At 41.6% G+C, this 22,276-nt stretch overlaps 14 protein-coding genes across 14 annotated transcripts; 11 read left to right on the forward strand and 3 right to left on the reverse strand. All coding sequences in view use genetic code 12, as the record gives it.

Annotated features, from left to right (window-relative positions):
* Positions 1 to 329: 329 nt before the first annotated feature.
* Positions 330 to 2,336, forward strand: ACS2 (acetyl-coenzyme A synthetase 2; the record flags this gene model as incomplete). Its single annotated transcript, XM_006686211.1, has 1 exon — positions 330 to 2,336. One exon carries the CDS (start codon positions 330 to 332, stop codon positions 2,334 to 2,336), a length of 2,007 nt encoding a protein of 668 aa, XP_006686274.1.
* A 103-nt stretch (positions 2,337 to 2,439) lies between these two features.
* On the forward strand, positions 2,440 to 3,621 carry GPI18 (ER membrane glycoprotein subunit of the GPI transamidase complex-like protein; the record flags this gene model as incomplete). Its single annotated transcript, XM_006686210.2, has 1 exon — positions 2,440 to 3,621. The coding sequence occupies one exon, from the start codon at positions 2,440 to 2,442 to the stop codon at positions 3,619 to 3,621; it is 1,182 nt and encodes a 393-aa protein (XP_006686273.1).
* Positions 3,622 to 3,925: 304 nt separating this feature from the next.
* On the forward strand, positions 3,926 to 5,179 carry PSN45_003966 (DUF3445 protein; the record flags this gene model as incomplete). The annotated part of the gene is made up of 1 exon (XM_006686209.2): positions 3,926 to 5,179. One exon carries the CDS (start codon positions 3,926 to 3,928, stop codon positions 5,177 to 5,179), a length of 1,254 nt encoding a protein of 417 aa, XP_006686272.2.
* A 180-nt stretch (positions 5,180 to 5,359) lies between these two features.
* HHT1_2 (histone H3.1) lies at positions 5,360 to 5,770 on the reverse strand (the record flags this gene model as incomplete). The annotated part of the gene is made up of 1 exon (XM_006686553.2): positions 5,360 to 5,770. One exon carries the CDS (start codon positions 5,768 to 5,770, stop codon positions 5,360 to 5,362), a length of 411 nt encoding a protein of 136 aa, XP_006686616.1.
* A 515-nt stretch (positions 5,771 to 6,285) lies between these two features.
* Positions 6,286 to 6,597, forward strand: HHF1_2 (Histone H4; the record flags this gene model as incomplete). The annotated part of the gene is made up of 1 exon (XM_006686206.2): positions 6,286 to 6,597. One exon carries the CDS (start codon positions 6,286 to 6,288, stop codon positions 6,595 to 6,597), a length of 312 nt encoding a protein of 103 aa, XP_006686269.1.
* Positions 6,598 to 6,765: 168 nt separating this feature from the next.
* On the reverse strand, positions 6,766 to 7,404 carry PSN45_003969 (uncharacterized protein; the record flags this gene model as incomplete). Its single annotated transcript, XM_006686205.1, has 1 exon — positions 6,766 to 7,404. One exon carries the CDS (start codon positions 7,402 to 7,404, stop codon positions 6,766 to 6,768), a length of 639 nt encoding a protein of 212 aa, XP_006686268.1.
* Positions 7,405 to 8,058: 654 nt separating this feature from the next.
* Positions 8,059 to 8,799, forward strand: GPM2 (phosphoglycerate mutase 2; the record flags this gene model as incomplete). The annotated part of the gene is made up of 1 exon (XM_066158195.1): positions 8,059 to 8,799. One exon carries the CDS (start codon positions 8,059 to 8,061, stop codon positions 8,797 to 8,799), a length of 741 nt encoding a protein of 246 aa, XP_066014292.1.
* Positions 8,800 to 9,346: 547 nt separating this feature from the next.
* RPN4 (regulatory particle non-ATPase) lies at positions 9,347 to 10,858 on the forward strand (the record flags this gene model as incomplete). Its single annotated transcript, XM_006686203.1, has 1 exon — positions 9,347 to 10,858. The coding sequence occupies one exon, from the start codon at positions 9,347 to 9,349 to the stop codon at positions 10,856 to 10,858; it is 1,512 nt and encodes a 503-aa protein (XP_006686266.1).
* A 107-nt stretch (positions 10,859 to 10,965) lies between these two features.
* PSN45_003972 (uncharacterized protein) lies at positions 10,966 to 11,745 on the reverse strand (the record flags this gene model as incomplete). Its single annotated transcript, XM_006686202.2, has 1 exon — positions 10,966 to 11,745. One exon carries the CDS (start codon positions 11,743 to 11,745, stop codon positions 10,966 to 10,968), a length of 780 nt encoding a protein of 259 aa, XP_006686265.2.
* A 933-nt stretch (positions 11,746 to 12,678) lies between these two features.
* ICL1 (isocitrate lyase 1) lies at positions 12,679 to 14,334 on the forward strand (the record flags this gene model as incomplete). Its single annotated transcript, XM_006686551.1, has 1 exon — positions 12,679 to 14,334. One exon carries the CDS (start codon positions 12,679 to 12,681, stop codon positions 14,332 to 14,334), a length of 1,656 nt encoding a protein of 551 aa, XP_006686614.1.
* Positions 14,335 to 14,449: 115 nt separating this feature from the next.
* On the forward strand, positions 14,450 to 15,646 carry PSN45_003974 (uncharacterized protein; the record flags this gene model as incomplete). Its single annotated transcript, XM_006686201.2, has 1 exon — positions 14,450 to 15,646. One exon carries the CDS (start codon positions 14,450 to 14,452, stop codon positions 15,644 to 15,646), a length of 1,197 nt encoding a protein of 398 aa, XP_006686264.1.
* A 143-nt stretch (positions 15,647 to 15,789) lies between these two features.
* sed5 (Integral membrane protein SED5) lies at positions 15,790 to 16,779 on the forward strand (the record flags this gene model as incomplete). Its single annotated transcript, XM_006686200.1, has 1 exon — positions 15,790 to 16,779. The coding sequence occupies one exon, from the start codon at positions 15,790 to 15,792 to the stop codon at positions 16,777 to 16,779; it is 990 nt and encodes a 329-aa protein (XP_006686263.1).
* A 313-nt stretch (positions 16,780 to 17,092) lies between these two features.
* On the forward strand, positions 17,093 to 17,764 carry SNF7 (ESCRT-III subunit protein snf7; the record flags this gene model as incomplete). The annotated part of the gene is made up of 1 exon (XM_006686199.2): positions 17,093 to 17,764. One exon carries the CDS (start codon positions 17,093 to 17,095, stop codon positions 17,762 to 17,764), a length of 672 nt encoding a protein of 223 aa, XP_006686262.1.
* A 522-nt stretch (positions 17,765 to 18,286) lies between these two features.
* On the forward strand, positions 18,287 to 22,189 carry RPO41 (DNA-directed RNA polymerase; the record flags this gene model as incomplete). The annotated part of the gene is made up of 1 exon (XM_006686198.2): positions 18,287 to 22,189. The coding sequence occupies one exon, from the start codon at positions 18,287 to 18,289 to the stop codon at positions 22,187 to 22,189; it is 3,903 nt and encodes a 1,300-aa protein (XP_006686261.2).
* Between the last annotated feature and the right edge of the window lie 87 nt (positions 22,190 to 22,276).

The raw sequence follows: 22,276 nt of genomic DNA on the forward strand, positions 1-22,276 counted from the left end.
GACTATTGTTTAAAGCACCAGGGAGTAACCTGACAAAATGTCGCAAATGGATAAAAGGCACAGGAGGCTGGAGCCTGGAGTTAAGCGACGTTTCTGTGGCAGTAAATCACCCGATACATAACCGTAGGAATAGCAAATCAAATTAAACGTGATTATTTTCACTCATCCTATAAATATACGCCTATGGCGAAGTCGGTGGAATTTTTTAAATTTTTTTGGCTGTTACCCAATATTTTGCGTACCAACAAAAAAACCTCCTATACGAAGCGTCGCGTTTGAAAAATTCCAATCACCAATCGTATAGGCTCTTTTTTTGAAACAATACTATCATGACCAACACAGAACACAAGGTGGTCCACGAGGCCAACGGCTGCCAATCTCATGATACTCCCAAGGAGTTCTACGACAGGCAACCCGAGCCAGGCTTCATCAAAGACATCGATCAATACTATCAGATGTATCACAAGTCCATTCAACAACCAGACGAATTTTTCGGACCTTTGGCCCGCGAGTTGTTACACTGGGACAAAGACTTCGCCAAGGTGCGCTCTGGTTCGTTGGATACCGGGGATGTTGCCTGGTTTTTGGGAGGTGAATTAAATGCCTGTTACAACTGTGTTGACAGATACGCATTCCAAACTCCTGACAAGCTTGCAATTGTTTGTGAAAACGATGATGAAAAGGATAGCCACTCCTTGACTTACAAACAGTTGTTGTTTGAGATCTGTAAAGTGTCGCAGGTGTTACAAGACTGGGGAGTCAAGAAAGGTGACACTGTGGCCATCTATATGCCCATGAACTCCCAGGCGATTATTGCCATGTTGGCAGTAGCCCGTTTAGGAGCCATCCACTCAGTGATTTTCGCTGGTTTCTCTTCTGGTTCCATCAAGGACAGAGTCAACGATGCCAGCTGTAAGGCTTTGATCACCTGTGATGAAGGTAAAAGAGGTGGAAAAACCATCAACATCAAGAAGTTATGTGATGAAGCTCTTGTCAACTGTCCATCTGTGGAAAAGGTACTTGTGTACAAACGTACGGGGGGAAACGTTTACATGGAATCAGGTAGAGACTTCTATTGGGACGAAGAAACTAGCAAGTTCAGTGGATACATTCCACCTACTCCTGTTAATGCTGAAGACCCATTGTTCTTATTGTACACCTCCGGATCCACGGGTACTCCCAAGGGAGTGGTTCACACCACTGCCGGGTACCTTTTAGGAGCGGCGTTGACCACCAAGTACATTTTTGATATCCACCAACAAGATGTCTTGTTCACGGCCGGTGATGTTGGTTGGATCACGGGCCATACCTACGCGTTGTACGGACCATTATTATTGGGAGTCACATCGGTGGTATTTGAGGGAACCCCAGCGTATCCAGACTTTGGCCGGTTGTTCAAGATCATTGATGACCACAAAGTTACTCACTTCTATATTGCTCCAACTGCGTTGAGATTGTTGAGAAAATCTGGGGAAGCCGAGATTGCCAAATACGATTTGTCCACTTTGAGAACCTTGGGTTCTGTGGGTGAACCTATTTCTCCAGATATTTGGGAATGGTATAACGAGAAAATCGGTAAGGGTCAATGTCATATTGCTGATACCTACTGGCAAACCGAGTCTGGTTCTCATTTCATTGCTCCAATTGCTGGTATCATTCCAAACAAGCCAGGATCTGCCGCTTTACCATTCTTCGGGATTGACACTTGTCTTATTGACCCAGTTTCGGGCCAAGAGATCCACGGAAATGATGTGGAAGGGGTTTTGGCCATCAAGAGTTCGTGGCCTTCCATGGCCCGTTCGGTGTGGAAAAATCATGGAAAGTACATGGATACTTACTTGAAGCCATATCCAGGTTTTTACTTCACTGGGGATGGGGCTGCTAGAGATCATGATGGTTACTACTGGATTAGAGGAAGAGTCGATGATGTGGTGAACGTCAGTGGCCACAGATTATCGACGGCTGAAATCGAAGCGATTTTGATCGAATATCCTGGTGTAACTGAATCTGCCGTGGTTGGTATCAACGACGATTTGACTGGACAAGCTATTGTTGCCTATGTAGCTTTGAAAGACAATGCGGTGGACAATTTGGATGAGTTGAGAAAAGCCTTGGTGATGTTGGTAAGAAAAGAAATTGGTCCTTTTGCTGCTCCCAAGTCCATTATTGTCGTTGCTGACTTGCCCAAAACCAGATCCGGTAAGATCATGAGAAGAATCTTGAGAAAGATTAGTTCTCACGAAGCCGACCAATTGGGTGATATCTCCACCTTGGCCAACCCTCAATCTGTTGAAGGTATCATTGAATGCTTCAGTGCCCAATTCGGAAAGAAATAATTTAATAGAGTGTATATTCAATATCAAATACCATCATCCTCATCTGCAGCCAAATTGTGCAATGCGCATCCAAACTTGTTTCTCGCCAAACAAACACCAGCGAATGTGGAAGACGTTTTTGGCATTGAAGCTTGCTCAACTCGTGGTGCTATACAATGTTCCTGCCCAATTCGATGTTTCTTCAGACATCTTGATTGAGTCCTATAGTTCTGATCGGTTGGGGCTCCCGATTATTGATAGACTTCTCGATGGATTCTTGATCTGGGACAATGTCTATTTCACCGATTTGTTCAAAAATGACATCAAATACGAACACCAGTTTGTGTTTAGTCCCGGGTGGGTGGCCCTTATTCGGTATATTGCCTCATTGTTGCCAACCCAAAATTTCTATGTGCTACTAGCCATTGCAACTGTGGTTTCTAATGTTTGTCAGTTGATGGCCTGTCAAGTGCTATACGTGTTTTCTCGCAAAATGTTCGAGAAAATGCCATTTTTCGGCCTCAAATCAAAGGATTTGGCCCATAAGGCGGCTTTATACTATATTCTTTCGCCCGGTGGGATCTTCTTAACTGCTTCATATTCGGAGAATTTGGGGTCGCTCTTGTCGATTCTCGCGTTATATTTAAGAGAAGTATCCATCAGTTACAGTGCTAACTACCACCTCAAAGTTCGGCTCTGGGCTGTCTACATTTTCAGTGGCATAGTTCTTGCTGCCGCTTTCCAAGTAAGGGCAAACTGTCTTCTTTTGGGAATTTTCTATCTTTATGATCTTGAACGTTTCTGGCGAGCATCAGAAGTCTCCAGCACAATCATAAGTTTCGTTTCTGGAATTCCATTGTTCGTTTCGTTCGTGTATACCAACTACGTGGGTTATAAAACTTTCTGTCCCGGACGAGGAGAATGGTGCAACCATGTATTTCCATCATTATTCCAGTACTGCCAGGTGCACTATTGGAACAACGGGTTTCTCAACTACTGGACCCCAAATAATATTCCAAACTTCATAATTTCACTGCCAATTGTGGCTACTAACGTTTATCTAATCTGGTACTTTTACACCAAGTACCCTTCCCACTTGTTGATACCGTACTTACTTTTAAACGCTATTCTTGTGGTGCTCGGAGTATTGTTTTGGAATATCCAAATTCTCAACCGAATTCTCAATTTTAACCCAGTTTTCTACTGGTTTCTTGCAGTCATTGACAACAAGATGATCCGTCGGGGGCTTTTGTTTTGGATTCTCATCCAAGCTGGACTTTTTGGTGCTTTCCTTCCTCCAGCCTAACGGTCGCACTAAGCTCATAAAACAGATCGTCTAGAAAACACCGAAATGGACACTGACTTCTGTACCACGAACGGTACCACATCCAAGTCAAAAAACAGCTGACTAAAGACACCGGGTACTCATACTAAGGTACACCTATTCTAGTTAAAATGTGAGCACCCCCCTGTGCCAGTTTGGGATATCATTACCCGAATTGGTAATGGGTTGCGACCAGGATAACCCGATCTCAAATGCCCAAATATATAAAATACACCACAGTACACCAAGAAATACGTAGTTTCACAACACACGGCAAGTACATAATATGAATACCACTCTTATTGAAACATTTGAAGGGTTTCGGTTCCCCAAAATGGTGAATTATATGTTGGTGGTGGTGCTTCTAGCTGCTGCCGTACTCAGCAAAGAGTATAGAAAACTGAAATCCACGACCTCCAAATCAAAATCCCTACAAAAGCCACAAAAATCCTTGTCCTTAAATAAAGACAGAAAGTTTGGCACCTGGACCCCGGAGCTGTTTCAACTCCCAGTTCCAGAGCCTTTCCCAAACTGGGACATCAAATCCACGTCTCCGTTGCCTTACAGAGCATTCAAGCACAAATACAATATCACTATGGGAATCAGAAACATGGACTGGAACCTGTGGTTCGAGTTGGATAACGAGTGGACAAAGTTTCACGAAGAAAAGTTGAAGCGGGTCAAACAGTATGACAAGAAATTGCACGAAACCGGTGTTGAAGCTGTTGATGCTGCTTATGAGCTTCTTGACGAGATGAGAAATTACTTACCAGCCCGGTACCCCACTCTATTTCAAAAGACTAACTTGGGTGTAAAGAACTTGGAGACAGGCGAAGACCACAAGTTTCGAGGAAGTTATCGGGTTTATAAAGGACCGGGTTCAGAAGGTGAAGACCCTATGTTAATTGCTGCGAAAATGGTTCAGGACGATTTGGCAGTCATGATGGAAAGCGATAATGGCGAGTATATTTTGAAGGCTGGGGCGGTGATTTTACCCGGGTTCTGGAAGTTGGAAGACAAGTACAACCAAACATTGGAGAATATCCACACACATGGTGACGTTCCAAAATTTAAAGAAAAGCTTCAGAGTCCTATGGAGAAGTTTTTCATTCGGTTGACATGTGATAAAGCTGTTGTTAGAAACAACTACTTCCTCCAAACCGACGAAGAACTCGGGTGGTCTAGTTCCATTGGAGACGAATTTGGTGAAAAAGTAGGCTGGTATACTGCTGATGAAGCCAATGATATTTCCAAAATCCACTTAAGATCTGAGCGACAAAGTTTAAGAAGGCTTCCCAAGTCCGGTGCTATAGTTTTCACCGTCAGAACATACTTCATTCCCATTTCCAAGCTAGTGGAGGAACCGTATATTCCAAGACGTCTTTTGAACGGGATTCAAAGCTGGGAAGAAGATGTACAAGAGTATCGTGGTTACACTAAATTCAAGGATATCTTGTTGCCGTACTTGGAACAAAAAGCCGAGGCTCAAGAGAAGTTGGGATATCTTCCTGAAAAGGAGACCAATGCATTCCCGTTCTAGGATTTGATAGGTAGAAAAATAGACATAGATAATAGTGATTGTAGGAACAAGAATGAAAAATTATCTAGAGCACGACGGAAGTGCTATAACTTTCTTGCTGCGACAGCCAATGTTTACACAAATTATTCCTTATCCATATATTAATACATAATCATAATATACAATCCGCCAACAAGAGACTTAAGCTCTTTCACCTCTCAATCTTCTGGCCAATTGAATGTCCTTCTTTTGAATGGTAACTCTCTTGGCGTGGATGGCACACAAGTTAGTGTCTTCAAACAAAGAAACCAAGTAAGCTTCAACGGATTCTTGTAAAGCACCAATAGCAGAAGATTGAAATCTCAAGTCAGACTTGAAATCTTGAGCAATTTCTCTAACCAATCTTTGGAATGGCAACTTTCTGATCAAAAGTTCAGTAGACTTTTGGAATCTTCTGATTTCTCTCAAAGCAACGGTACCTGGCTTATATCTGTGAGGCTTCTTAACACCTCCAGTAGATGGAGCAGATTTTCTGGCAGCCTTAGAAGCTAATTGCTTTCTTGGGGCCTTACCACCAGTAGATTTTCTTGCGGTTTGTTTAGTTCTAGCCATGGTTAAATGTGTAGTACGACAGAAGTAGAAAAAGTTGAGGTGAGATTTCCTGATTTATATATGTGAAACCCTTGCACTTTCTGCTATTTGTTTATTTACCTTGTGTCATGCCTGCAGACATTTCCGCAAGGATGTTTTGCACCCACGACAGCCTCTTCTGTAGGTGCGAAAAGCCAAATTATGCGAATACATACTGGAGAATACGCGCGGACTGTAGGTAAACTTTGTCCTGCTATAAAATTTAAGTCTTTTGGTGGCCACAAAAGCCCGCGAACTTTAATGTTGTTCGACTCTGAGCCCGCGAAAAGCGTGGAGACTGTAGGCCAATATTCTCACCCCGAACAAAAAGTTGTTTATTATGATCGCTTTAAGAGCGGCAAGCCCTAAGCATTTGTTTTGCTAGTGCAATTGAGGGTCAGAGTTTTTTTGTTTGAGACGATTATAAATATTTGCTAAATTCCCCTTTTTTAAGTCTTGAGATTTTATATCTATCAACTATATTATATTAATTAATCATGTCCGGTAGAGGAAAAGGTGGAAAAGGTTTAGGAAAAGGCGGTGCCAAAAGACACAGAAAGATCTTGAGAGATAACATCCAAGGTATCACCAAGCCAGCTATCAGAAGATTGGCTAGAAGAGGTGGTGTCAAGCGTATCTCTGCTTTGATTTACGAAGAAGTCAGAGCCGTCTTGAAATCCTTTTTGGAAAACGTTATCAGAGACGCTGTTACTTACACTGAACACGCCAAGAGAAAGACTGTCACTTCCTTGGATGTTGTTTACGCTTTGAAGAGACAAGGTAGAACCTTGTACGGTTTCGGAGGTTAATTTATATTGTGTATATGTAAATTAGTAATAGTAATGTTTATATGATGGGAAAATATCTTCGTAGTTTGGGTCATGCCCTTCTTTTCTGGTTGTTTGCTTCTGGCTGTGGCAGTTGGATTTCTAATAATTATTTATTGTCTATACTTTTGGTATCTCTATTCTATAGGCTCAGCACACAACCGTTGCTTCCATTGAGCTCTCTTCTTTCGTCAAACAAACCCCCGACGTGTACAACATCAGTTTCACAGTGGCCTCATCAACACCTTGGATTATAACATGAATGTGGCTCATAGCCTTCACACTCTGTAGACTTTCCCAGTTCTTAAACCATAAGAGGTTCTCCCACTTGATACCGTACTTTTCACAAAATGTCTTCTTTAAGTATCTTTCTATGACGGTTCTGGTGTCTGCCGAAATATCCCCTATTGGACTTAATGGATCCACCGGAATTTTAAACTTAGTCCATACGCACAAATGGTGGATACCCTCTGCAAAGTTATAAGGAAAGTCATTTTTAAGAATCTTTACGTCGCTGGGCTCAACAAACAACATGGTCAGTTTGGGCTTGATTACAATTTGACTATCATCCAACTGCCGGGCAGTTTCCGATTGTGCCCACTGAAGTTGGTTAATTAGAAGGTACTTGAAGACGGACATTTGAGGATCCAGCACAACTTGTTTCTTGAACTTGAGGTACTTTTCACTATCGGGCCCCAGCCGGGCAAAACGTTCTAGTTTATTAGACCGGACAATATCAACCACCTCTTCCCACTGATAAGGCAGCTGCCGTATTTTAAAAAGTGGCATATTTGGCATCTGGATGAATTGAATTTGGCTGTCAACTACTACGCTCATTTTTTTCCACACAACCTATTTGATAAGAGCTCGACCACAAATGCCACGAGAATGCAATTAATTGGTACCACCGGATTTTAGAGATAAATCATGCTTATATATGGAGACGCCCTGTTATTTATTTCATTGATGTTACATTGAAGATGAAGGTTGCAATATCGCAGAAAAAGCAATGTGGCTGCATCCATCTTATCAGACAACTCTGGCCATGCACGACCATATATTGGAGATACCATTTACAGGTAGTAGAGATGTGTATGTCTATAACTGAGTAGCTAGTATTCATTACAAGTATATAGAATACCAGGAGGGGTTTTCCCAGATTTTTAGGGGGTTCTATTAAACTTTACTGATATGTTGTTAATGGACAAACTCTATTTGAAAAATGTGAAATCTACTATTTCTATATAGCGGGGTATTTTTTAGCTAATTCATTGCAGTAGTCACCAACCAGTTTTGCTACTAGACCCACCCACAGCGTTGCTCCCAGTCACGTGGGTACAATAATAGTTGTCATTTGGGATTGTGTTGGGGTAGGGGGGCTCCATCACGTGCTCTTCTTATCTTGCTACATCATCAGATGAGCGCACTAAAAATAATTACAAAATGATGAAGCTTGTAGTGTTACGCCATGGCGAATCACTAAGTAACGACGAAAACAAGTTTTCGGGATGGATCGATGTCAAGCTCAGCGATAAGGGAAAGAGGGAAGCGGAACATGCAGGTGAATTGATAGCAGCAGCTGGCTCCACCAATATTCGCCATCTCTATACCTCTAGGCTTTCACGATCCATCCAAACTGGCAACATTATTCTCGAAACCCTCGACCTACTTTACATTGACCACCACAAGTGCTGGGAGCTTAATGAGAGGCACTACGGGGCTTTCCAAGGACACAATCGTAAAGAGATATTTGAGCAAGTAGGAGCTCAGCTGTATAATTACATTCGGAGAAACTTCCATGGTAAGCCTCCGCCCATTGAAGGTGTTGATGGTAGTGTGGACTCTCGATATGATGACCTTGACCGTACAGCGATTCCGAACGGAGAATCGCTAGAGGATGTAATGAATCGGTTTATTCCTTTGTTCAAGTCGATTCTCTCATCAAACGCTCCTGGAGACGATATACTCATAATCACCCACGGATCGGTGGTCAGAAGCATCATCAAGTACTTGGCCAACATTGCCGAAGAAGACATAAGCAAGGTGGAGATTCCCACGGGGATTCCAATCATCTTTGAGTTAGATGATCAGGGTCGGTTGCAGACGCCGTACCATTATTTAAACCATGAATTGGCGTTGCAGGAGATCCAAAACTACAGAAAGAAGACGATGTATAAGATGTGATATAAGTGCCCAAGGAGAAGCAAATGAAGGAAGAGTAAGTTAAACTGGTATTCTTATGGCACACAGTACATAGATAAACGATATGCATAGAAACAAGATACATAATTTCACCACCATCTACGTGCGTTTATGTGGCTGTCTCGCAGCCAATCGGCACTAGCTGGCGTTAATAAGGTTGAAGGAAAGTGCAGCAATTCACATCAGTCATACGCCACAATTTTACGCTTGACCCAGGCGCATGCGCTGGTTCAGGCGCGAAAGGTTGCTCCGCTCGCGACGGATCTATTCTCGCCCGTGCTACCAGCGGTTGGCGCGGAACGAAAAGGCTACCAGTGGAAGCAAGAGGAATGTTCCAATCATTGCGAAAAAACAAGGGATCGTCCTCTGATGAGTAATGGTCTAGCTCGCGAATTATGTGCAGGTACAAACATCAACAAATATAAATCGCCACCAGCTCGCCGTCTGGCGTTTCACAAGCATTAACTGGCGTTATTTCAACATCAGTTGAGTTTACCCTTTGTTTAATAGAATTTCCACAAACCCCAAGATGACTTCTATTATCATTCCTCAACAGAAGAGCATCATCGATTTGATTGATGAAGAGTTGTATACGGTGCCCAACTCGCCAATCTTGAATCATTCGTCTCCCGTTTATAATCCATTATTCCTGGGAAGCAGCAACTATTTCCAAACTTCAAGCAGGGACACCTCGTCGGCCTACGCTGCCACGGTGGCCGCCGCTACCGCTGCCTTTACCACGGCGCAGTTGCAAGCCCCCACCCCATTATCCGCACCATTGCCTGTGGCCGTGGGCTCGTCTTCCGCTACGTCCCCCCTGAGTGCGATGACACCTCAGACGCCTGGTTTGTTCAATTTTAACAACTTGAACAAGCCCCAAAACAACCAGAAGATCTTCAACGACTACAGTGATCCAGAACACTCGTTCATTCAACCTAACCGTTTGATGAGAGCTCCTGTTGAGTCTGCGAACCCTCAACTGCCACAAACCCAACAAAATATCACAGCGAGTGTTAATCCTTTTAAGGCCAGAAGTAGAGCTAAAAGTATGAAGATCAAGACTTTATCGCCTCCTCCAGCTGGTAAGTTCGATGATTTGTTTGATCCAAACTCCAAGCCTTCATCGTCTTTTAACTTTGACTTTGAAAATGATAATGACTCGATTTTCGTCCACCACCACACTAATAACTCAAGCAATCGCCTTAATGAGCCGCTCAAGAATCTTGGGTCTGATGAAATAACTACAACCATCGATTTCAATGACTATAATGACTACGAATTTGATGAGTTGGATGATATGAGCGACTACGAAAGTGATGACGACAATCTTTTTGATTACTATGACGAAAATGATATCTATAATGGCAATGTAATGGGAAATGACGACTCCACCCCATTGGTTTCGAATGAAATGAACGGATTTAATGACGGATTACTTGGTGATTATACTTTGAAACCATCCTTTAATAATGATGATGATTCCCTCAGCATGGGGGTCAAGCTTACCGACTTAAATGATCAGATCGACCTTGAAGAGATGGACACCGATTTGAACGATTTGAATGACTCGTTGACCCAAGAGAATGTTATCGATGATGACGCTCAAGATGATGACGATGATAGTATGGATATCGACATTGGACTCGACGAGGTTCATAGCCAAAGCAGTGATAGCAGTTTTGATAAGCATGACGCTGATGGCTTGTCCGAGAAGAAGACAAAGAAGAAGTACGATGAAATTCTCGATCACCATTGCAACTTGATCAATCCGAACACAGGAGTTCCATGCAATAAGCAATTTTCCAGACCGTATGATCTTATCAGGCACCAAGAGACCATTCATGCCGCTAAAAAGAAGATCTTCCGATGTGTTATTTGCGAAGGTAGATACAATGGAGGCAAGGGAAATGGAAAGTCCAAAACCTTTAGCAGAGGTGATGCATTATCTAGACACATCAAAGTCAAGCATCAGCTAGTGGGACAAGAAGCATTGGAATTAATCAACGACGCCAAAGAAAATGCCGAATTTGTCTCTGTTTGATAAAGTAATACCTACTTAATTTCTTGTACATAGAATTGCTAATTTACTTATATCCAATACATGATTAATGATAATATTTATATTGATAATGCTTATTGATATGTGTTTTATTGGGGTAATAAAGACTCCAAATTCTTGTAGTAGAAGTACTGACTGACTATGAAAACGTCTAATGCGGTTTGGAAAAGCGCTGCCAGCATGAAAATACTCGACACTTCATTGGTACCAAATAAGAGGTAGTTGATTTTGACAAAGTCTCCTCCCAACCAACTAAGTAGAAGAATCCATTTGAAGTTCTTGACAGACTTCATTCGGTGTATCAAGAGGATTTGGGGGAGTGGTAACAAACTCTCGCTAAATAATCCCAAGAACCCAATCGTAGATATAAACACCAGGGACAGTTGGAACACAAGGGCCAAAACTGTTAATGACAACGAAAACCCCACCAAGAACTCCCAGTATACAATATGATCTTGATACCACTGCCAGAAGTTGTAGGGCCTTTTATAAAAGTTATCAAAGTATTTAAGGCGGTTGAATACTATTTCTAACGGACTTGACGACAGGTGAATAATCTTTTCAGCATCATACAATTTGGCAGGGGTTTCCAAATACCGCAAACAGGTTTTAAGAAGCACCACCTGGATAAAGATCATGATAAGAGCCTGGCGGAACAAGGAGATTTCGTAGGGTTCAAGCATATAGTAGATCACTTTACAGATGGAAGATATGAGCATTATCAAGCACACATCGATGCTGAACCCACTGGTGGTTTTCTTGAGATAGATCTGATAGCTGGTGAGCCCATAGCTGAATAGCGGAGTGAACAGGATCGCCAAGTTGACAAGACTTTGTACAGCCCCTTGGCTTATTGGCATCCAATCCATTGGCTTGTTTACTAGTTCGCGATTTGCGAAAACATTGCAAGAAAAGGCGGAGTGTTTTGGGACGGAGAACGGTTGTAGCGAGTAGGAAAGCTAGGGCGAGATAGTCAGCTTTTTAGGGCGACACTGTCAGAAATTTGGGATACAAATATATTTGGTTTTGCGAAGATGATACTAAGATGCCTATGAGGTACGGAAATTATGAACAACCAGAATGACGTAGCTAAAGCCTAAATTCCTCTACTGACTCACGACTCACATAGACTCTAGCTTTAGTATCTGGAATTATATGTCCATAAAAATACAATACATCATATGGTTATGATTGTATGTCCCTTTCAGGATTGCCAAATAACCACGGCTATCGCCCGTGAGGTGAATTTAGAGACGGTCGTGCACCACAACTCTTCAATCACCCGTTCCACCGAGGCATACTTTTGTGGTAGGACCGGCGGAGACAGGCAAGTCCGGTTCGGCTCCTGTAGTATTGGAAGTGCCACTGTGTCCACAGGCGGTGGTGGTCTCATTTAGGGGAAGTTGCATATGTTTTTCTGGGGTTAAAGTCCGAAACAGTCATCCGGAAACCATAGTCCGACGACCAGACTCAAGTTGACAGTACTGCCACCCCCAACATTTGATCTTAGACTATATATCATATAAACCCTTAAAATCGACTCATAGTTTACCCCGATTGCCCGAGAAACCTGGCACAAATGTCACGAGCTACCCCAGACAAATGCAAATGCGCGAGAGTTTGGATCCTTTTCTCCGAAATACCGAGTTTTAGGATCAACGGGAGCAATAAAATTTGACTCAAATATGATTATCTGGGGTAAAAACCCATAGTTGGTAAAAAAACTATATAAAGTGAACAAAACCACCCAATTTTTTCCAGTCAGGAATTTTTCATTTGATTTTAAATATAAATATTCAACCATGGCTTACTCCAAGATTAACGTAGAAGACGAAGAAAAGTTCTACCAACAACAGGTTCAAGAAATCGACCAGTGGTGGAAAGACTCCAGGTGGCATAAAACCAAAAGAGTCTATAAGCCTGAAGATATTGCTCAAAAGAGAGGAAGCTTGAAGATTGAGTACCCTTCAAACAACCAAGCCAAGAAGTTGTACAAATTATTGGAACAACATGACAAGGAAAAGAGTGTTTCTTTCACTTTTGGTGCTTTAGACCCGGTTCATGTTTCGCAAATGGCCAAGTACTTGGATTCTATTTATGTCAGTGGATGGCAATGTTCCTCCACTGCCTCAACCTCCAATGAACCATCCCCAGATTTGGCTGATTACCCCATGGACACCGTTCCTAACAAGGTTGAGCACTTGTGGTTTGCACAATTGTTCCACGACAGAAAGCAAAGAGAGGAAAGATTGAAGCTTTCTAAATCTGAGAGAGCGAACACCCCATACATTGACTTTTTGAGACCCATCATTGCGGATGCCGATACTGGGCATGGTGGTATTACTGCCATTATCAAGTTAACCAAGATGTTTGTTGAAAGAGGTGCGGCAGGTATCCACATCGAAGATCAAGCTCCTGGTACCAAAAAATGTGGTCACATGGCTGGTAAGGTGTTGGTACCTGTCCAAGAACATATCAACAGATTAGTGGCTATTAGAGCCTCTGCTGACATTTTGGGCTCGGACTTATTGGCGGTTGCTAGAACTGATTCCGAAGCTGCTACTTTGATTACTTCTACCATTGACCACAGGGATCACTATTTTGTCCAAGGATCCACCAACCCCAACACTCCCGACTTGTCAACTTTGATGCACGAAGCTGAACAAAGTGGTCTTTATGGTGAACAATTACAAGCCATTGAAGATGAATGGATTAAGAAGGCTGGTTTGAAATTGTTTCACGAAGCCGTCATTGATGAAATCAATGCCTCTTCTATTTCTGATAAGCAAGGTGCCATCAAGAAGTTTACCACTCAGATCAACCCATTGGCTGAAGCTTCTCACAAGGAAGCCAGAAAGTTGGCCAAGGAGATTTTGGGTAAAGATGTGTACTTCAACTGGGATGTCTCAAGAACCCGTGAAGGTTACTACCGTTACAGAGGTGGTACCCAATGTGCCGTCATGAGAGGTAGAGCTTTCTCTCCATATGCTGATTTGGTTTGGATGGAAAGTGCTTTGCCAGACTTCAAGCAAGCCAAGGAATTTGCTGAAGGTGTCAAGAGCAAGTACCCTAACCAATGGTTGGCTTACAACTTGTCTCCATCTTTTAACTGGAACAAGGCCATGTCACCCGATGAGCAAGAAACTTACATCAAGAGATTGGGTAAGTTGGGCTTCGTTTGGCAATTTATCACCTTGGCTGGTTTGCACACCACGGCTTTGGCTGTCGATGAGTTTGCCAACAACTACTCTACCATTGGAATGCGTGCTTATGGTCAATTGGTGCAACAACCTGAAATTGAAAAGGGTGTTGAAGTTGTAAAGCATCAGAAATGGTCTGGAGCTGAGTACATTGATGGCTTATTAAAGATGGTTACTGGTGGTGTTTCATCTACCGCAGCTATGGGTAAGGGTGTTACCGAAGATCAGTTCAAGGAAAAGGCTAGTGGAAAGTTGTAGTTTAATTGCTAAATAGTTTATTCGCTAAATTGTTATGATAGTTAAAAAGACGTCTATTTATTGATTTCGTTTTTAGGAATCGCTAATAATTTCGCAGTGTCTTCTGCTAGAAAGCATGGGATTTGTAAACATTGGCAAACCATATAACTATAAGCGATCACGCGACCGCCAACCAAAGAAGCATAAACCGGTAGAGAAGACGCTACAACTCACCAAACTCCCTATAGAGCTTCTTTTCAACATCTTTTGCTATGCTTCAGTGAGTGAAAATAATCTTGCTCTTGTCAACCGCTATTTTTACAAGCTCTTCAGACCCGCTAATCTTGGGCTTCACTATTTGCAAAAGTTCATCCAGTGCCGGTTTGTGGTAGATTTGAACAACAAATGTACCCGTATATTGTCCGATATTGATGAGATGTTTGAGGAGTTTGATCTGGGTAGTGAGTTAAGGGAAATATTTGACCCATTCAAAAAGTCATTGAATTACATCAAAACTCATCAATGGGGGTTCAATATCGATGCTTTTAAATATCGCTTTACGTACGAGCTCGATGCCGAATACTTCAAACAGTTTTGTCTCATAAGCCTGAAGCACATATCTACTGAGCAGGCCAAGCGACTAAGATTCATTCATAACCAGTTGAGACTTCTCCAATATCAGCTACAGCGGTGGGAAAGTCGACAACAACATCGACATCGATATGACTGGGATTTTTCTGAAACTATCCTTCCGTTGCGTCATCTGACAGAACTATTATTGACTATATCTGAAGAGCCCTTGGCGGTTCTCTCTGAAGATGATTATGAGAATGAACGGGCGGAAATTGCATCTGGAGTCCCAGTTTCAAATATAGACGCCATATATAACAGCGACTTTGGAGCCGTTGTAGAGGAAGTTTACCCTACTATCAATTCCATGAATCAATTCCACAAAGTGGTGGTTCTAATAGATGCTCTTGGAATGAAGTTTAAGGATAAAAATAATTTCATGATTACTATCATTGATGGAAACCTACAGTTCAAAGACAAGACAAAGATTCTCAAGTATATGCATAAAACTTTTTTCCAGAAAGCTGAAAATTCTCCTTCGTTGTCTGTACTGTTCATACTTAAGCTCTTTCAGCTTCTTTCACTGTCTAGTTATGATGCCAAATTCGAAAAAGTCGTGCACAAGTTTCTTCGGCACTTCTATGGAACTGGCGACGATTTGGCAAATTTTGACTTGGACCTTTGGAACTACATCAAGGAGGCCAAGGACTCGGATTTGTTTCAAATTCTCTGTGGATATTCTACCCCCAGCTTTACCTTATAATTTACGATGACGACCTCTAATTGATGTAGCGGTACACACACGATATAATATTTCAAGGCTTAAACCAGCGAGCGCGCGGAGCGAAAACACACTGACGCCAACTAATACCCAACCACCAGCATAATCCACAAACGCATAAAGTCATGTCCACCAGCATACAGAACAGAACATTCGAGTTTCAGCAATGCGTGGCTACGTACGACAAAATCAACAAGAGGCTGAATCAAGCGAGGTCCTCAGTGACGCCTGCTAAGAAGTCCCAATTTAGCCAACAAGCAAGTATAATAGCCAAAGATATTGCTCATACAACCGAGCTATTAAGTAAGCTAGCATTGTTGGCCAAGAGGAAACCACTTTTCGACGATAAACCTATCGAGATAGGCGAGTTGACCTATGTCATAAAGCAAGACATATTTAAAATTGAACAGAATATTCAGAATCTCCAGAGGTTTGTTAAGGGAGATTCAAGTGTTAAGATAGATTCTCAAATCAACCAGTACTCTAAAAATGTGTTAAACTTGTTGAACTTCAAGATGAAAAACATCAGTGGGGAATTTAAGAACGTATTGGAAATCAGACAAAAGAATGAAATCTTGAACAAGAACAGAACTGAAAACTTCTTATCGGTAACCAGTGTTAACAGGAACAGTAACAGCCAGTCACCACTCATGAGCGATGGGGGTAGATCTCCCAATTTGAACTTGGGGGAAAACCCATACCTGACAGGTCAACAGGCCTCATTTAACCCCGACATGGATCCCGAAGCATCGGCTCCCTACTCTAACTACAATAACGGGGAATTTCTCTCGATCCCCGACCAAACTAGACAATTGCTTATGATGGAAGACCAGAGCCAGCTGTATGTACAAGAAAGAAGCAATGCGGTGGAGACTATTGAATCCACCATTAATGAAGTTGGAAATTTGTTCCAACAATTGGCCACCATGGTTAGTGAACAGGGAGAAACCATCCAAAGAATCGACCAGAATGTGGAAGACATTGACATGAACATCTCTGGTGCCCAAAGAGAATTGCTCAGATACTTCAATCGTATATCGAGCAACCGGTGGCTTTTCCTAAAGATATTCGGTGTCTTAATCATGTTTTTCATGCTTTGGGCTGTGGTTAGTTAATACCCATTATGTACTATCAGATAATATACCATTACAACTTGCCCTGCCCAAACGCATCAGACTAGGTGGTCAGTGCGCGCATCAGTTTCAAAAAATTTGTTAGTTAAGTCTCCCTTTCAAGTCATTCGAGGGCTACTTGATATTCGATTTACCCGAATTAATCTTCAGAAACCGCTACCTGTACACCACTTTCCTGATTTAGTGGAGTCATACATATCAGAACTCATATTCATACGCGTATACATAAGTTCGGTTCTGCAACTCGTCCGCCCCTTTTCCTCCACCACTTTACTGATAAGATACGACCAGCAACATGTGGAACTATTTTTTTGGGGGAAACCCTCTGCAGAAGAAGGAGTTGCCAAAGAAGGCTATAGTAGAATTGCGTGAGCATATTCAAATGTTGAATAAGAAACGGTCTCATTTGGAGCAACAAATCAATGATCAAGACTCCTTGGCCAGGAAATATATTTCTACCAATAAGACATTGGCCAAGAATGCATTAAAGAGGAAGAAAGGCTATGAAACCAACTTGATGAAGATCGAAAATCAGATCGATACGTTGGAAACTCAGTTGACGGCCATCGAAGGTGCCAATTTGAATTTGGAGACCATGAAGGCCATGAAGCAAGGTGCTACTGCCATGAAACAAATACACGGAGAATATGACATTGACAAGGTTGAGACTACCATGGATGATATCAGAGAACAAGTTGAGTTGGCGGACGAAATATCCGAAGCCATTTCCAGACCCGTTGGCAATGATTATGTTGATGAAGACGAATTAGATGAAGAATTGGCCATGTTACAACAAGAACAAGAACAAGAGAAACAAGCTGTTAAGCCTCAAGCTCAAAAGCAAGCTCCTGTTCGTGAAGAAACGCTTCCAGATTTCCCAACTGTGAACAAGACAAAGCCTCAGGTCGAAGAAGAAGATGAGGATGAAGAAGCTTTGAAAGCTTTGCAGGCAGAAATGGGATTATAGACTGGCCACGAATATCTATACTTCTGATGTTATTTAATGTGTTTATATACTTTTTTTTCTCATCCTTAATATACTGACAAAGTTAAGCGGTTCTTTTGTAGAAACTGGTTCAACTGGGAGTCAGTATTCTCTTAGAGATGAAAGGATAGAATAGTACGAATGGCATCTATGAGTCAAAAAGGTATATCAACTTGAACATCCACAAACTCACAACCGTTCATGCCTAAATCATAGCACCTGGCCTATTCTCTCGAAATACTCACCTCCACACGCAAGCTCATCTCTGTAACTACATAGCTTTTGGACAAACAATTCCAACCTGATCTTTTGTAGTAAAGAGCTTTATCCATCTAGAGATCTGGATGTATGGGTGTGGCTTTAACACCCTAAATAAATTTATTAAAGTTAAACGGACAATCAAAAGCTTATTCGAAGCGGCTCTCAGCAATAGTACGGAGATGGGATTTAATAAAGTCGCATAGCTCCTCTAAAATTTTTTTTACTAGCACAAATCCTATAACTATGTTAAGATACACTTTCAACAAGAGGCATGGGGTTGTGCGCTTGGTGTCGGTATCCACTAGAATGTCTTCGTCTCAGTCATCATCAAATCCATCTTCGACAAGCAAGCAGTTCCCAGGGTATAGCATCTTTTTGCCTGATTTGAAAAACAAAGAGGTGAAAGAGAGAAACTTACATCGGAAATCTTTTGAAGAGATTGATCCTGGGAGAATGGGTGCTGAAGGTATGGACCCTTCTTCTAATAACGGCCTTACATGGACTTCTCAGTACGACTCGGTGGTTAGACAACCATTTGCAAAGGATGTGATTCATTTGCAGTCTTTACTTGATGCCCTTCTTTCGAGTAAGAATTTCACCAGAGCTGACAAAATTTTGCAAGCCATTTACCCTTTGCTGACATCTCAAGAAGAGTTCATGTATTCCATAAACAAGTACTTGGAAGTTTGGTCCCAGCAAGACTCAGCTACTTTAGAAGGATTGGAAAATTACTTGCTCAACTTCACGAAAGATGCTCGGTTACTTCCTAATGACAGAACATATGCCATCTTGATAACCAAAGCATTGCAAGTTGATTCTTCCTTCAAATACAATAAGTATCTCAACGAAATCAAATCTAACATAAACTTCACTCGGAAAGTATTAGGTCATATTGATGTGTTAGGAATTGACAATCTAACGAAGATATTTCAAGAGAACTCCATCACTGAAAAGCATATACCAATCGATTTTGGACCTCTCTATGACCAAATAAATTCCACCGAAGATCTGAGTGATATCAACGAAGACTACTTTTCTGATGAAAACTTCAGTAAGTTGAATATTCCTTCTATTTCAAAAGAAGCAGAGGAGTTGAGATCGGTGGATTCATTCGGATTGAAGGTTGTGAGGCACACTTTATTGGGATTGAAGCTGACTTCGGAAGGGAAATCCCCAATTATTGATGATTTGATGAAGAATTTGGAAAAGGATTTACAAGGTTCGGTTATTCATAACTTTTCCAATAGCGAAAAGAGAGACTATTTTGCCTTATACAAACTTTTAAAAACGGATCAAGATAGAGAAAAGTTCAATGAAGCATTGGATCTTTTCAACCGAGCAAGACAAAGAACAATCGAGTTAAGAGGGGCCGATTCTGCCAAAGAGAAATGGAAACATGATTATGAAGAAATGCAGAGAAGAGGCTCAATCCACTTTGCTAAATCTTTAAATGCCAGATTATACGAATGGTATGAGATGCTTCTTCCATTTGTCAAAGAAGAAGTAAACCAATGTCATAAGATTATGGATGGGGAAATTACTATCCAAAATGCAAAGTCTGAAGATAGGGCATTGGTCAAAGAAAGATCCTATTATGCTCCGTACTTAACTCTTGTAACTCCAGAAAAAATGTGTGCCGTTACTATTTTGGAGCTTCTAAGATTAAATTCAACTGGAGGGATAGCTGATGGAATGAGAACAGCCAGAGCTCTTATTTCGGTAGGAAAAGCCATAGAATTGGAGTACAAATCTCAGAAATTGATGGAATCTGAAAAGAAGTCCATCTCCAAAAAAAGTAGAAGTGCTAGAGAATGGAACAAGATCTTCAGAGTTATGAACAACTACTCCAAAGATCTGGACAACCAAGCCCATAACGAATGGGACAACACTTTACATGCCAAAATCGGATCGATCTTAACCTCCTTATTAATTCATGTGGCTAAGGTACCTGTCAAGGGGACTGACCCTGCCACCGGAAAGACCGTTACTGGAAGTCAACCAGCATTCTTCCACACATACCAATACCTCCAAGGGCAAAAATTGGGAGTATTAAAGTTACATAAAAACATCATCAAACAACTTTCTGTGGATGTTGATGGTAGCTTGCTTCAACCACACTTCTTGCCAATGTTGACTCCTCCAAGAAAGTGGTCTTCGTACAATGAGGGTGGTTACTTGTTCTCCCAAAACACCTTGGTTAGAACTAGAGACTCACCTGAGACACTCGCATATTTGAAAGCTGCTTCTCAAAGAGGCGATTTGGATAAAGTGTATGATGGTTTAAATGTCTTGGGTAACACTCCATGGACTGTTAATAGGAAAGTGTTGGAAGTTATGACCAAATTCTGGAACACAGGTGACGAATTTTTGGATATTCCTCCTGTTGTCGATGAACCCGAATTACCTGAGCCAGTTCCACTGAATGCCGAGCCAAATGTTTTGAGAGAATACCAAAGAAAAGTGAGGTTGGCAATCAATATCTCTGCTTCTGCCAAGTCTCAAAGATGTGATACCAATTATAAATTGGAAATTGCTAGAGCTTTCCTTGGAGAGAAGATGTTCTTCCCTCACAACATCGATTTCAGAGGTAGAGCGTACCCTATGTCTCCTCATTTCAACCACTTAGGAAACGATTTGACCAGATCTTTGTTCTTATTCTGGGACGGAAAACAACTTGGAGAAAGAGGGTTGTGGTGGTTAAAGGTTCACTTGGCTAACCTTTATGGTGTGGACAAGATCCCATTAGAAGAGAGAGCTCAGTTTACTGAAACCCATTTGGACAAGATCAGAGAATCAGCTGAAACTCCGTTTGACAAGGATGCCTGGTGGACAAAAGGTGAAAAACCTTGGCAAGTATTAGCATGTTGTTTCGAGTTGAATGAAGCTTATAAACTAGAAGATCCAACCCAATATGTTTCTCATGTACCTGTTCACCAAGATGGGTCCTGTAATGGTTTACAACATTATGCTGCTTTAGGTGGTGACATAGAAGGTGCTCGTCAAGTAAACTTGTACCCCGCTGACAGACCTCAAGATGTGTATTCTTCGGTGGCAAGCATTGTTCAACAAAGAGTTGATGCAGATGCTGAGGCTGGTGAAAAGCATGCAGTTTTCTTGAAAGATAAGATCAACCGAAGGGTGGTGAAGCAAACCGTGATGACTAATGTTTATGGTGTTACGTTTGTTGGTGCCAGAGAACAAATCAAGAAACAGCTTAAAGTCCATTTTGATAGCGATAGCGAAGAGAATTCCGGTGAATATGCTCAGTATTTGACGCAACATGTTTTTGCAGCCGTTAGAGAGTTGTTTTCAGGTGCTCATTTAATCCAAGATTGGTTGGGAGAGGCAGCTAGAATCATCAGCAAGTCCGTCAGGGTCGATTATGAAGATTCTACCACAAGTAATGATAAGCCAAATCACGTATCTTCGGTTATTTGGACCACTCCTTTGGGTTTGCCTTGTGTTCAACCATACAGAACCATTAAGAAGCAAATTATTAAAACAAACTTACAAGATGTTGCTATTACCGATCCATTTGGAGCTTCGTTAGTCGATGCTAGAAAACAGAAAACTGCTTTGCCTCCGAACTTTGTTCATTCTTTGGATGCTACTCATATGTTAATGACAGCATCTACCTGTAAATATGAAAACATTTCATTTGCATCGGTTCATGATTCTTATTGGACACATGCTTCTGATATTGATGTGTTGAGCAAAATCTTAAGAGAACAGTTCATCAAGTTACATTCTGAGAATTTGATTCAAAAAGTCAAGGATGAATTTGAGGCTCGTTATAAAGGTTTCCTTCAAGTGGTTACCATTCCAAGAGATCATGAACTTGCCAAAAAAATCCAAGATGTTAGAAGAAAAATTGCTACTGACTTAAACAGAGCCTTGACAGTAGCTGATGAGATTCATTTAGAAAAAAAGAGACAGGAATTGTTAGCCTCTGACGATCCTGAAGCGGTTAAAATGGGCAAAGAATTGGTGACAACTGTGAGTTCAGTTGAAGAATACGACTTGAATGAAGTCGGTACCTCCTCTATAGGGTTACCAATTTTTGCTCCAATTAGTTTCCCACCAGTTCCTCCAAGAGGTGACTTGGATGTTAATGTCGTCAAAGACTCGACGTACTTTTTTTCATGAAGTTTAACGAACCATTTATTGTATATAGATTCAAGTATAAAGTAGACATGATTTTATTTTTCAGAGGCGGGTTAAGCCTTTGGTATT

The sequence above is a fragment of the Yamadazyma tenuis genome, chromosome 5 (assembly GCF_029203305.1).
Source record: "Yamadazyma tenuis chromosome 5, complete sequence".
Classification (NCBI taxonomy): Eukaryota; Fungi; Ascomycota; class Pichiomycetes; order Serinales; family Debaryomycetaceae; genus Yamadazyma; species Yamadazyma tenuis.